At 38.0% G+C, this 15,319-nt stretch overlaps 1 protein-coding gene across 1 annotated transcript in view; it reads left to right on the top strand.

Annotated features, from left to right (window-relative positions):
* Positions 1-12,948, top strand: part of l(3)76BDm (trafficking protein particle complex subunit 8 homolog l(3)76BDm) — a 127,599-nt gene extending 114,651 nt beyond the window's left edge. The window contains exon 22 of the mRNA XM_067145217.2: positions 12,109-12,948. Within this exon, the coding sequence (XP_067001318.1) occupies positions 12,109-12,376 (268 nt within the window). The 3' untranslated portion in view covers positions 12,377-12,948. The remainder of the gene's footprint in view (positions 1-12,108) is intronic.
* Positions 12,949-15,319: the final 2,371 nt, after the last annotated feature.

The raw sequence follows: 15,319 nt of genomic DNA, 5'->3' as shown, positions 1-15,319 counted from the left end.
CAAATAAAAAACCGCACACTTTCTCACTTTCAACGAACAGTACTACGGTGCCGATCTAAGAGTCCAAAGTTCCAGAGCTGGAACAACCAGGTCGCAGACTGCCATGAACACTCCTCTGTCATTATTCCGTTAAAAATGCACACTACTCATTCCAATCAGTGCCTCAGAGTAGGGACTGAATAGCTCGAATGCTATGATGCTATTTACATTTATTTATTTTTTTTTATTTTTTTTTTTTTTTTTGCTTTACGTCGCACCGACACAGATATGTGTTATGGCGACGATGGGTTAGGAAAGGCCTAGGAAGTTGAAGGAAGCAGCCGTGGCCTTAATTAAGGTACAGTCCCGGCATTTGCCTGGTGAAAATGGGAAACCACGGAAAACCATTTTCAGGGCTGCCGACAGTGGGGCTCGAACCCACTATCTCCCGATTACTGAATACTGGTGAATGCTATGACGAACCAGTGTGTTACGTTCCTTGCAGTATCAGAAAATGTATGAACCAGAGGAATGGCATACTAAAGAAGAAAGTTTCCCAACTCCCCAGCTATTTCCCGCCAATGTTCAGTCAGGCTGTTATACTCGGTATGCAGTAGTAATCCCATCTATCGGAGTTGAGCAGCACCATAAGAAACGAAGAACATCACAACAAACAATGGTCAGTGTAAAGTAATTGTTGATCAGTGTTAAGCGCTTTGGATATTGTAGGCCTTCTGAAATACCACACTTATCATAGTCGGTACAGTAAAACTGAATGAAACATAAATGATCGGAAATTGTATTGTCTACAACTTTTGTTATGTAGTACCGTACTTTCCTATAGCACCAATAACATTGGTACCGGTATTTAAAATTAAATTTTAGGCGCTTTCCCCTAAACTACCATTTCATCTCGGGGAAAATAAAATTATTTACTGCCTGGACTGTAGTTTCTTATCCCCGACTCTATATAGCGGTTTTCATTAAATTCTGTTAACCCATTTCCTCGTGGCTCGGCGTTGATACGGACTTAGCAACAAAAATACAAATTCATTAATATCTGTGTTATCAAAGCCGGTACGGTAAAAATGTATAAGACATAAATGACTGGAAATTGAATTCTATATAACTTTAGTTATATAGTATTTATCGATAGGACCGCTAATAATATAAATATTCGATAATTAAATTTAAGGCCTTCCCCTAAACTACCATTTCACTCAGCGTGAATAAAATTATTTATATCCTAGATTGTAGCGGCTCATCCTCCGACTTTACATACCGATTTTCATTAAATTCTCTTCAGCAGTTTTCTCGTGATGCGTGTACATACAGACAGACAGACAGACAGACAGACAGACAGACAGACAGACAGACAGACAGAAATTACGGAAAAGTAAAAAATACATTTTCTTGTTTCTATGGACTTGACCGAGACAGAAATACCATTCTTTTCAAATTCTGAGCAATGTACAGACAAAACTCTTATTTTATATATATAGATGAGTTGTTGTTCTCCATTTCCATAGTGAATTTAATATTCTGATCTAAACTATTGAGTAGTTACAAAATTTTCGTTCCTTCATTAACATTACTATCTATGATAGCTATCTAGAACATCGTCAACGTAACGTGTCCAGTATTTTATGGCTTTGATCTTGTTCCTGATGCTTGTGAATTCTAAATGGTCCATATACATATATATTCGCCAAGATACTCGAGTTCATAAAACAATAAAACAATAAAGGTGTTTTATAATATTAAATAGGTGGATTATAAAACACCTTTATTGTTTTATGAACTGTAAATTTTCAATATGGACCAAAAATGAGATTTATAACATGTAAGATACTAGAGGACGGTTCTTCCATAGGTAACCCTGTCTGCTGGTAGATTTTATTCTCATAAACAAAATATTACTTAAAGTGAATTTTAATAAGCCTATGAACTCATCTATTTCACTGCTGCTCAATTTACTGAATTTGTTAAATTTTCCGTTCACATTTATAATGGGTTTAACGGGGATATTAGCATACATGTTGACGACATCAAATGAAAGGATCTCGTAATGTTTTGGTATCTTCATATGTTTTATTCTCTTGGAAAGTTCTATAGAGTTCTTTTATCATATTATTCGCTTGATAGTGATAACGTGTAGGGCCTACTAAGGAATTCTTGAATAAATTGAGATGATTTATACGTAGGGCTCCCCTAACATTGATAATTGATCATATCGGGGTGTTAGCCTTATGAATTTTTTATAATGATTTCACTACAGGTAACCTAAGGTTCATGGTTATGAGTTGGTTTTTTTTGTTATTTGTTTTTTGTTTTCAAATTCATTGAAAAGGAAGATACTAATCTTGACTATTGATTTTAATTCTTTTTGTAACCCATTTATGGAATCCTTAATTATGCCAAAATTGTTTTCCATGAAAAATGAATGTGTATTATTAATATAATCACTCCTCTCCATGATTACCATTGCCTTCCCTGATTTAGTTGCTATTAGATCATTAACTTCTTGAGGCTTTTGACATTCATATTAGGGGAGCAGTCTGTGTTACGATTAAATACTTGTTTATGATAAGATAAAATTTTGGTTTTTTTTTTTTTTTTTTTTAAACGTATTTTATCTCTTCCTGTTTATCCAAAGGTAATTCGTTGACGGCCATTTCTGTTTCTATTCTTCTTCTTCATAGTACCGTATCAGGTCCCCCTGACGTTGGCGATCACTGTGGCGAATGCAGAACGATCTCTAGCTAGGTGGAAAAGTCTTTCAACACTGTGAATTCCAGTCCATTCTTTGATGTTTCCAAGCCATGATGTTCGCCTCCTCCCGACACCTCTTCGACCCTGTATTTTGCCTTGTACAATCCGCTGTAAGATGAGGTAACGGTCATTTCTAAGGATGTGGCCAAGGTAAGAGATTTTCCGGAGTTTTATTGTTTGAATGAGTTCCCGACTTGCTCTTGCCCTTCTGAGTACTTCTTGGTTCGTTAGTCATGCAACCCACGAAATCCTGAGCATCCTACGGTGGATCCACATTTCAAAGGCTTCCAAGCGTTTCATTGATATGTTCTTGAGAGTCCATGTTTCCACACCATATAACAAGGCTGACCATATATAGCACTTGACCATCCTCTGTCTAAGTTTTAAATTTAAGTAGTCATTGCAAAAGAAAGATTTCATTTTTGTAAATATTTTTCGTGCTATTGCTATCCTCTGTTTCACTTCTTTCTCGGGATCAAGTTGTTCAGTGACAATGGCACCCAGATATTTAAAAGTGGTTACTCTCTCAATCTGTCGGTTGTTTAGTTGTAAGATTGCCTCAGCATTGGCACGTCTGCTGAAGATCATGAACTTGGTCTTGTTTACATTTATTTTTAGTCCCATGTCCTCACTTACTGCACTGATATTATTGAGCAGGAGCTGGAGACCTTCAAAATTGTCACACAGGATGACTGTATCATCCGCATATCTTATGTTGTTAATTATGCCGCCATTTACTTTTATTCCATATTGTTGATTTTCTAAAGCTGTTTTGAAAATTTTATCCGAGTAAAGGTTGAATAACAATGGAGACAAAACACAACCTTGTCTAACTCCTCTTTGGATGGCTATCTCGTTTGTAGTTTGATTTCCGATTCGGACAACGGCCTTTTGTCTCCAGTAAAGGTTTTCAATAATGCGGATATCTTTGCTGTCAACTCCTATATCCTTTAGGAGTTCTACAAGTTTTGGATGTTGTACTCTGTCAAATGCCTTTTCAAAATCAATGAAACAAGCAAACACTTCTTGCTGTTGATCTAGACTGTTCTGAATTAGGATATTTAGCGCAAACAATGCTTCCTTTGTACCAAACGAATTTCTGAACCCAAACTGTGTTTCGTCGAGGTCTTTTCACACTTAGTCTTGATTCTGTTATGTATTACACGAAGGAATACTTTAAGTGTGTGGCTCATGAGGCTTATTAGCCTATAATCATTACACTTACATGCCTTTTGCTTCTTTGGCAACGTGATGAATGTAGATAACAGCCAGTCAGATGGGATGTCTCCAGTATTATATATAGTATTGAACAACTTTACCAAGAATTGGATATTGTCTTCGTCAATCATTTTAAGAAGTTCTACAGGGATGTTATCTGGACCTGGTGATTTCTTGCTTTTTGAAACTTTCACAGCTTATAGCACTTCTGATTTAAGAATGTCAGGGCCTTCACAATTAGCTCGTTGGTTAGATTCCTCACCTCTCTGATCACAGAAAAGTTCTATCAGATAATTTTCCCAAGTATTTAAAACTTCTTCTTCATTAATAATAGGCCTGTTTGTAACATCAACCAGTACAGAAAGGTTACGTTTTCTGTACATGCCAGCTATTTCCTTTAATTTTCGATGTATATTGAACAGATCATGTTTAGACTGAAAGATTTCCATTTCCACACATTGTTCTTTCATCCAGTTCTCTTTCGCAGCACGTATTTCTTTCCTTATGTGGCGTTGTAATTTTTTGTATTCCTCTGCATCATTTTTTACTAATCTTCGTTGTTCCATTAGTTCAAGAATATCATCTGTCATCCATTTCTTTTTCTTCATTGGATGTATCTTTTGATCTTTGTTTTGAAGAAGTATCTCTACCCGACTTTTAAACTGATTCCATAAATCATTTGCTGTTTCACAGTTATTGGTATTGATTTCTTTTAAATGCCTATTCAAATCCTGAGCAATTTTCTGCCGAGCTTCACAATTTTGCAGATTAGGTGTATTTAGTACCTTTCTTCTAGGCTTATTCTTCATGATTTTCGGACGAACTCTTACGTTAGCTATCAATGGATTATGATCCGAGGAAATATCTGCACCTGGATATGCTGCGACTCTTTTGATGGAATTTCTGAAATGCTTATTTATCAGAATGTCAGTTTGGTTCCTTGTTGAGTCAGGATTCTGAGGATCATCTTTAGGAGCTTTCCATATGTATAAACGACGTTTTGGAAGTTTGAACCATGTATTGGTGAGAACCATTTGATGTTCTACACAAAATTCGTACAGCTTTTCTCCCCGGTCATTGCATTTACCAAGCCCAAATTCGCCTACCAAGTCGGAACGACGCCCTTGACCAATTTTTGCGTTGAAATCACCCATTATGACAGTTATTTCATCCTTCTTCAAGTCTTTAAGAACAGTTCCAAGTTGTTCATAGAATGTTTCTACTTCGTCATCGTACTTTTTGTCCGCTGTTGGTGCATATATCTGCAAGATGTTTACGTTAAAAAGTGAGCATGAAAGCTGTAATAACATGATTCGATCAGAGACTGGTACAAAGTTGCTGACATACTTCGTAAGTTCAGAATTTATAAAGATTCCGACTCCATTTCTATGATCTTTATCATTATCTTCGCTACCAGAGTAATAGAATGTACCATCATCACGATGACATTTACCTGCACCCGGCCAGCGAACTTCATTAATTCCCAGTAATGGTGTTCTTAATCTAACCATTTCCTTGATAAGATTGTCAAGCTTGCCAGCTGCATAGAGACTTCTGACGTTCCAAGTCCCCATTCTTATTGCGGAATTCACTAATTTGAGCCGGGAGATTCTTAGCACCCCTCGCCCATTTAAGGGCTGCCCGGGAGTAGGGGCCGTTTCTTTCTGATTCCTCGCCATAGTGATTTCCTGGGAATTTATACCAGTGTGGTTTCCCCTTGCCTTCACTGGTGTAGACTCAGCCGCCCCTAACATGGAGAACAGACGCTGTTGGTAGCCGCTCCTAACAAGAAGTACAGACGCTACCTGATGGATTCTAGTGGCATTTCCTCCACTAAGGGACCATCACCCTCCTAAGGGAGCTCCTCCGCCATAAGCCGTTGGCTCCTTTAGGGTGTCAGGTTATTTCCCGCCGCCCAACACTCGGCGTTGAGTCGCTGGCTGTACGGTCTACTCCATACCGTAGCAGGATAACCTGGCCAGACAGGATCTGTTTCTATTAAAGTAGTAATTAAACTGTCATGTTTGGAGGTATTGGGCCAATTATGTTTGGGTCCACTAACTCAGAATTTCAAGGTCGTCCTTGCTAAGACTTACTTTACTCAGTTCATAACAGGTGGGTGAAAACCTTTGGATTTAATGTTGGTTTCATTTGTGTTGGTTAGATAAAGTTTTTTGTGTTCTGTTTTTTTGGAGTTTATTAGTGAGTTCCATTTCTTGTCTAATGTATTTTGCTTACTGGATAGTGTGTTCTCTAGCATATTTGTAACATGTTTTTGTAGCGAATTCCATTCTAATGGGGCTAAAAGTGTGGTAATTTCCAAGTGGGCCTCGTAAAGTCTGTTGTTCAAAATAAACTTTTTCTTATGTAAAAACGTGATCTCCTCCTGTATCCAAATCTTATCTGTCATTGAGTGATTTTAGTTCTTGTGGTGTTCCTGTGCGTCTCTTTAGTGAACTTTACGAATTTAGGTGTCACATTATTACGACATCTCTTAAGAAATGTTATGTCTTTACCTATTTTTAATAATTTCACTTTTGTATTACAGTAGAAATTAGCTTTCTTTCTTGCCTGGATGGCATTCCCATTACAGACTATAAACTTCATGTTAGATCCATACCACTTCTTACAAAATTGTACAAAATAATGTTGATTATCCTTCTAGTCAATACTACAATATTTACATCCAATTAAGATAAAATTTTACATAGACATGTTTCGACCCAGCACAGGTTCATCCTCAGTAAGATATATATATATATATAGTAAATTAAAAACATTAGACACACAGTATGAAGACCAGAAAACTTTGCAATTATTACCCTCAGTTCCAGTCACCACCCCCATAATCCCGCATACTCCTACTCTCCCGCAAACCCCGCCCCATTTCCCCCTCCACCTCTTCCTAAGAACACTTCATGCATTTCGACTGCGTGAGCAAGTCAGTCGAGAGCTGAACTCCGTAGTCAGAGAACACGGGTAATACAAGCTGGCTACGCAACATAAGTTAATTTTCGTTCATGATAACTTGCCTTAAATATTTCCTGTTGATCACCATTTTTTAATGCTTAACTTTATTTTTTATTTTTCAGACTAGAAAACAGACAGTTCAACTTCAGCAAAAACTTACATATATCAGCTTATGACTGAACATAATAATTAAGCCAGCAGAGTACAGGTATCGGTTGAACTAAATCAGGGAACAACAAGAATATTGAATCAAAAAGGCCTCCAGTTCAAAAACTGTTTTAACGATCACCACCTCATATTTTTATTTTTATCATGTTTTTTAAGGAAAAACTTTTCGACAAGTACACTCAGATCGATTACTGGATGGTTCGAGAACAAGATCTAAAGATGGTAATGGATACCAAAGTGATCCCATATAACAGCATTGCCCCCCAACACCACTTGCTTGTTTTGGATATTCAAAAACCTGTCAAACATTCTAGAACATCTAAAACTGGACCTGAACATATCAAGTGGTGGAAAATGAATGTCCACAAGAACGAAATGAAGACGGCATTAACCAACTTCTTAGTGAAGCCTGACCAGTCAGTTGAGGACATGTGGGAAGATGCTGTAAAACAGATACATCAGGCAGCAACAGTAACTCTGGGAAAAACAATACCCAGACAAAAGTACATTGATAAACAGACTTGGTGGTGGGATGATGAAGTCCAACAAGCTAACAAGGAGAAAAAGGGATCCTTTAAGACTTGGTGGAAGACACGCCTGGATACTGACCTTCAGAGGTATAAAGTGCTGAAATCAGCAGCGAATAAAGCAGTGGCTGCTGCAAAAGATCGTTGTTACCAGGATCTGTATGACCAGCTTGACACACCAGCAGGAGAAAATAACGTTTATCGCCTTGCAAACTCCCATAACCGTTCAACCCAGGACATTGAATACGTCATGCATATCAAGGGAGCTGATAACAAATTACTACGAGACCAACAAGCTATCCTTCAACGATGGTCAGACTATTTTGCAGATATCAGCAACAAAGAATTTGATCATCCACCGATTGCAAGCTATGATCCCGTCTATGGACCCATGCCCTTGATTATGGCAGAGGAAGTAATAATTACCATAAAGAACATGAAGAATGGTAAAGCAACTGGCCCAGATAACATACCAGCAGAAATCTGGAAAATTCTTGGCAAGCCCGCTGCAGAATTCCTTGCCGCACTCTTCAACCAGATCATCATCGAGAACAAACTTCCCTGTGCATGGACAACTAGCACGACAGTCCCAATCTGGAAGGGTAAAGGAGATGTGAGCGACTGCTCAACATACCGCCCTATTCGACTCCTCTGCCATACACTGAAGATATTTGAACGAGTGCTGGACAACAGGCTCAGAAACATTGTCACAGGAACATCCAACCAGTGTGGATTTGTTAAGGGCTACAGCACAATCGATGCTATCCATGCCACACGTCTATTGATGGAAAAACATGAGGAGAGGCAGAAGAGTGTACACATGGCATTTCTGGACCTAGAAAAAGCATTTGACCGAGTCCTGCATGACCTCATCTGGTGAGCTCTCCGTAGTCATGAAGTCCTGGAAGCCTATGTAAGCTGGGTACAACTTATGTATCATAATACAACTACTGTGGTCCGGAGTCCAGCTGGAATCTCTCCGGCTTTTGATATCACCGTGGGTGTACATCAGGGCTGAGCTCTGTGGCCTTTATTGTTTATCCTCTGCTTGGATACAGTAACGGCTGACATACAGACATTGCATCCCTAGACCCTTCTTTTTGCGGATGATGTGGTACTTGCCCAGCAAACACGCCTTGGACTCCAACGCCAGATACAAACTTGGAGCGAAAAATTAGCTGAGAATGGTCTGCGCCACAACACCCAGAAAACCGAATACCTAGAATGTAGCCCCCAAACTAGTGGGACCATAAGGATCAATAATCAAGACTTGCAGAAAACCATGCATTTTAAATACCTAGGGTCATTTGTCACTTCGAACTGTGATGCCACTTTTGACACCCGAGCTTGAGTAAATGCAGCTTGGCTCAACTGGAGACAAGTCACTGGAGTCCTCTGCGATAGAAAGATGCCTCACCATCTAAAGGTAAAAATTTACAAGACTGTGGTACGCCCAGCAGCTATTTACAGGGCAGAATGTCGTCCAATGACAAAAAAGCATGAGCAGACTCTTCATACAATGGAAATGAGGATGCTTTGATGGACTCTTGGACTGACTCGATGTGACCATATGAAAAATGAAGATGTTCGACAAAGGCTTGGCGTCGCTCCAATTGTGGATAAAATGAGGGAAGCACGTCTCCGCTGGTACAGTCACATTATGAGAAGGCAGGATGGCTCAGTTGCTAAAACAGCTCTCCAAGTTGATCCGGGAGGAACACGACCACGTGGAAGGCCTATAAAGTGGTGGACTGACAATATCAAGGCCGACATGCACGGCATTGGTTTAAAACCTGAAGATGTCAGCAATAGGACGAAACGGAGGAGGTGTAGCAAAGCAGCAGACCCCATAATTTGGGATAAACGCTAGGAAAGATAGAATATTTTAAATTTATTATGTGTATCTTACTGAGCATGATCCTATGCCGGATCGAAACAGGTCTATGTAAAATTTCATCTTAATTGGATGTAAATATTGTACCGTAGTATTGTCTAAGACGATAATCAACATAATTTTGTACAATTTTGTAAAAAGTCAACCGTCAATATGGATCTAAATGAGGTTTATAGTCTGTAATGCCAGAAATTTGGTGGAGGTGTTTTCCATGAAAGGAACATGGTCCTCTCATAATACTACAGAGCACATTAAAGGTTGAAGCATGTGAGACATTGTGACCAGCTGTATGTCTATGGTAGAAGACCAGTTTGGAGATAATCACTTTGTGTTTCCGCATGATAATACCCCCTGCCATAAAGCAAGATCTGTTTGTGACTGGTCTGTGGACATTAGCTTCTGGAAAAAAAAATCTGGTCATTCCAGAATCTTGACGTCAATCCTGTCAAATACCTCTGGGATGAACTAGAATGGTAACTTTGCTCTAAATCAGAATTTTTTGCTAATTACTTTACGTCACACCGACACAGATAGGTCTTATGGCAACGACTGGATAGGAAAGGCCTAGGAGTTGGAAGGAAGCGGCCGTGGCCTTAATTAAGGTACAGCCCCAGCATTCACCTGGCGTGAAAATGGGAAACCACGGAAAACCATCTTCAGGTCTGCCGACAGTGAAATCAGAATTACCCACGTCACTAAATATATTCTATCTCAAGTGACCTGGGAGACAAAGTAAACAATAAAAACATGAGAAATGAGTTGGGACAGACTACCTTTTGGTAAACCATTACAAAAACTTCACATGTGTAAAGTAATAGCTTCACTTTTCACTTCAAAAATCTGTTGACCGAGCTCGATAGCTGCAGTCGCTTAAGTACGGCCAGTATCCAGTAATCGGGAGATAGTGGGTTCGAGCCCCACTGATGGCAGCCCTGAAGATGATTTTCCATGGTTTCCTATTTTCACACCAGGCAAATGCCGGGGCTGTATCTTAATTAAGGCCACGGCCACTTCCTTCCAATTCCTAGGCCTTTCCTATCTCATCGTCACCATAAGACATATCTGTGTTGGTGCAACATAAAGCAAAAAAAAAAAAACTGTTGAGTTTTAATTCTTAATCAATACTCGTGTATTAAAATACCTTTTGAAAGGGGTGAAGTGTCAATGGCAGAACAGCCAAAGTGTCATTTACTCGCCCCTCGTTTACCTAACATCCGATCCACGTGTGAGAATAGCTCTCTGTTTACTGCTGTGTGGTGGTGTTCATGGCACACTAGTGAATTTGCTTGTTATTATGAGTTTTTTCTCGTGAATATTAAGTAATATAGCATTATTAATGAATGTTTTGGTGTTCAGAATTAGGTAACTATTGTAAGTGCAACGCTTCATAGGCTTTTACTTTTAATTTCAAGTTTGTAATGCGTAGTTGTCAACTGCTGCAAAACTGTTTTTATTTACTACACTAGGCGATTGGCAACTTTCAAGGATTTCAATTCTGGACTGAGGATTAGAACGAAGTTCACTTGATATGAAATTTTCTCAGGCTTTTAGTTACAGGAAGAAAGTGCACAGTGAGAAGATGACGCTACTGACCTAGTATACATAGACAAACACTGGTTGCCATGGTAAATTGATGATGCTAATTTCAGGTAGACCCCCAGCCCAAACACATATCCATGTTGAAAGGGAACTTGTGAGAGGAAAAAAAAAAAGAGGGGAATGTTGAAAAGGCATATGTGAAAACAGATAGCCACTGGTTGGAAACCATTCATATTGAAGTGAAAGAAATCTGCCTTCATATAATTTGAAATGGTGAAGCTCTGTTCTGTAGTCATTTTGTCATTGGCCTTCTATTCTGATTATATAGTGAGTTTGATCTGAGCCAAAGTGGGTGGTATTTGAGGATGTTTAAATGTGACAGCTCCATGTTGTTGATTTCTGGCACTTAAAAAAAAAAATGCAACACTGGAAAGGGAACTACTTATGCAGAACAAAATATTCAGTTAATTCATTTGTTCTTGTAACTGGATATAATTCTTTTTCCTCTGTTTCTTGGTAAAATTCTTCTTTCCTGGTCATTTTCCATTTCATGGGTTGCTCAGTCTTACCATATAAAACTTTTCTGCGCATGTTAGTGATGGCATGTAAATAACGACTATGTTCTCGCTTTATATCCTGTGTTGTGATCATTGCTTATAGTGTACTACACAACCTCAGTTTTCATTCGCTGTTCATCCAATCTTATTACCACGCATAATATTTTCCTGATGCCAATTCTGTGTGGAGGGATATATTCTCTGTTGCATGTTTCTGTAGTGGTAAGTAGTGTGATATGTTGTCTGTCAATGAAGATGTGTATTAAGACGATCACAAATACCCAGTCCCCATGCCAGAGGAATTAACCAAATGTGGTTAAAATCCTCAGGTTAGCCAGGAATCGAACTCTGGGCCCTCAGGTGACTAGATTGATCATTCAGCCAAGGAGCCAGACTGTTTCTTGGTTATACTGCTACTATTAATTATATTCTATATGTGGAAATGCAATTGAATCCAATATTGTTCTTCTTTCTTTCCCTACAGTTCATCTTCCATGAATAAAAATCAACTGTATTCACCTCATGCGGCCTGCGCATTTGGTTGGGTGGGGTTAGCAGAAGCCTGGTTTGAACTGGGTCCTCATGGAACTGCTACTGTTGGACTGACGGCTGCATTGGGAGCACCCGGCACCTTTGACCTTGGTTCTCGCCTGGAAGTGTGGTGTCGTAAATTCACCGCTCCAGCAGCGGATGCCATCACTCAGAGTTGGCGTGTAGAGTCAGCACTTATCGTGACAAGTGCTGCATCGTAGTAGTAATAGTTACTCGCCAACTTATAGTGTATGATATCTTCTGGTTGGATATGAAAGGATGAAGCAAAGATGTCCCAATTACACATACTTACACACCAAGGTGCCATTACATACATGACAGACTATGTAGATATTTCAACTCCATCATTCCATTGCCCACAGTGGGCAAAGAAAACCAAGGTTACTATTCGACTTACATACATACTTACAGTATATCTTGGTCTTTCTTGCCAGTGCAATAATTACTTTGTAAAGCGTCGTCCTTGTTGAATGATATCATGATTTACTATATCGATTCAGAGTGGTGTGCATTAATTTTAACTATATCGCAGCTGTTATGTTTATAGAGTGTTATATAAAGTAAATAAAAATATACAAGGTTGTCCTCAATTTAGAGTTTTAATTAAAAACCCTTTCTAAAAGTAATATATTCCTTATCTCTTCATTTGCTCTTTGTAAGTAAGACTTTGCTCAAATCAGTATTTATCATCACTGACTGTGTAAACACTCATGACAGAAAATACATACAGAAGAAAAAAACATTTTCATTAGTCCGAACTCTTTTGAACTGCTTGGTGTATGAGAACTTCAAATCAGGAAAGTATTGTATCACCTGTGGACTCAATGAATTCCTAGACTCGGATTGACTTTGTGTGTATTCTTATTTTCCTTATAATATTTATGAAGATTCTCCTCATTCACCATTATTGGAATAGTGATTGTTATGTAAGCAAGCTCCTATGATCAAAAGATCAGTAGTCAATTGAGCTTTTAGATAACAGTGATTGCAAATCTGTGATATGGATTTTACTCTAATCTGGAACTTTCTACCTTTGAAAAATGATTATCCCAATTTGTCTGAAATTAGCCAATATTCAGCCAGACATCCAGCAATTAAATAGCAAATATTTAAGATTAACCTAAATATTATATTTAAGTGGTCCACCTATTCAATACATATTATATAATTTATTACATTTAGTACATGTTTCGTCCCCTAAGGGACATCATCAGCTATAATAAACTACAATAATATATCAGAATACCAAAATTACATGATTAAATTGGGAAGACACATTAAAAACATTATTGTATGATACGACATTTAAAATTAAATATAGGCAAACTTTGTTAAAGTTGCAAGTCATATAATCAATAAAACTGGTTGAATTGTTCATTAAACTCTTGATGATAAAGTTTGTGGGAAACTAACAGTTGTATTCATAAACTGATAGAATGGGATATGAGAATGCTCTGGGCTCACATGGGTATGGCGATAGAAATGAAGATGGAGAGAAACTGTTGGACATGTGTATCAGAAATAACCTGATAAAAAGAGAACACATGGTTTATGAAGAGGAATAGCCATAAGATCAGCCAATATAGTTGGGATGGACAGTAAGGAACACTCATCGATTTTATAATAACAGACCGAGAATGGGGAAGATACGTCATGTATACGAAGATAATCCCCAGTGAAAGTATGGAAGGTGATAATAGATTATTAATTGTGGAATTAAAACAAGTGAAAATCCCTAAAATTGTATTGAAGAAGAAACCAAAGATCAGGATTTGGGAATTGGAGGAGGAGGATAAAAGAATGGCATTCCAAGATTGTATAAAAAGGAAGTTGCCTAACACGGAAATACAAAGTGGAGAAGAAGAGTGGGACAATTTAAGACAGACATTTGTGGAAGCAGTAATTGAGGTATGCGGGAAAACAAAAGCAAAGGTTAAGGGAAAAGAGACACGCTGGTGGACAGACAAAATAAAAAAAGAAAAGAAAGGAACAAGGTGAAGAAAGAAATGGATAAGGGAAAGTGAAAAACGTATCAGTGAGATGAGAATAAGATAGAAAGGTTACATGTGGAATACAAAAGATTGAAACTACAAGAAAACAGGAGTATCAAGGAAGAAAAGGAGAAATGTAGAGGAAAGTTTACCAACAAAATTGAGCAAGGTAGTCAAGAAAATCAAACTATTATATGGAGTAATAAAATCAAAAAGAATAAATCAAGAAAATTCAAGGCATTAGAGAGAGAAGATGGATTCATAGTACATGACAAAAAGGGTCTTCAGAAGATGATAGCAAAGTATTTTGAAAAACTTTATAATGAGGATGACTGCTGGAGGAAGAAGCAGATAAGAAAATGGAAATAATAGATGGAGAAAAAGAAGAGAACTTGATAACATGTTTGGAACTTGAAAGGGCAGTGAAAGCAATGACCAAAGGTAAAACAAGTGGAAAAGACAAATTCAATGCTGATATGATTAAGGCAGCAGGAAGCATTGGACTACAGTGGCTATACAGAGCCCTCAATGCCATAGGGAAGGATGAAAGGATACCTGAAGATTGGCAACAAGGAAGCACTGTACCACTGTTCAAAAAAGGAAATAGGAAGAATATGAAAATTATAGAGGTATAACCCTATTATCACATGGGCTGAAAATAATGAAGAAAGTCACAGAAAAAATACTGAGGGATATACAATAGAGAAACAGTTAGAGGAAGAACAGTATGGCTTTAGACCGAACTAGTCAACAATAGACTTGATATTTACAGTGCGAACGATAATGGAAAAACATCTGGAAAGAAACAAGGAAATCATATTTGTATTTTTTGATTTGGAAAAAGCTTATGATACAGTTAAGAGAAAACGTATGGGAATGCTTACGGAAAAGGAATGTACCAAAATCATTAATTAACAAGATAAAAATGTTGTATCATGAGAGTAAAAGCAGTGTACAGGTGGGGAGTAGTGACTGAAACATTTTATACAAAAAAAAAGGTCTCAAGCAAGGAAGTACACTGTCACCATTATTGTTTATAATATTGATGGATGAAATCATAAAATGTGTAAAACAGAGTATCAGTAGTGATGAAGTGAATGTTTTGGTATTTGCAGATGATGTGATGATTTGGGGAAAGGAGAAAAGAAAGTA

This window comes from Anabrus simplex, chromosome 4 (genome assembly GCF_040414725.1).
Source record: "Anabrus simplex isolate iqAnaSimp1 chromosome 4, ASM4041472v1, whole genome shotgun sequence".
Lineage (NCBI taxonomy): Eukaryota > Metazoa > Arthropoda > Insecta > Orthoptera > Tettigoniidae > Anabrus > Anabrus simplex.
The sequence above is the reverse complement of the archived record's forward strand: the minus strand, read 5'-3'. Positions and strand labels throughout refer to the sequence as shown.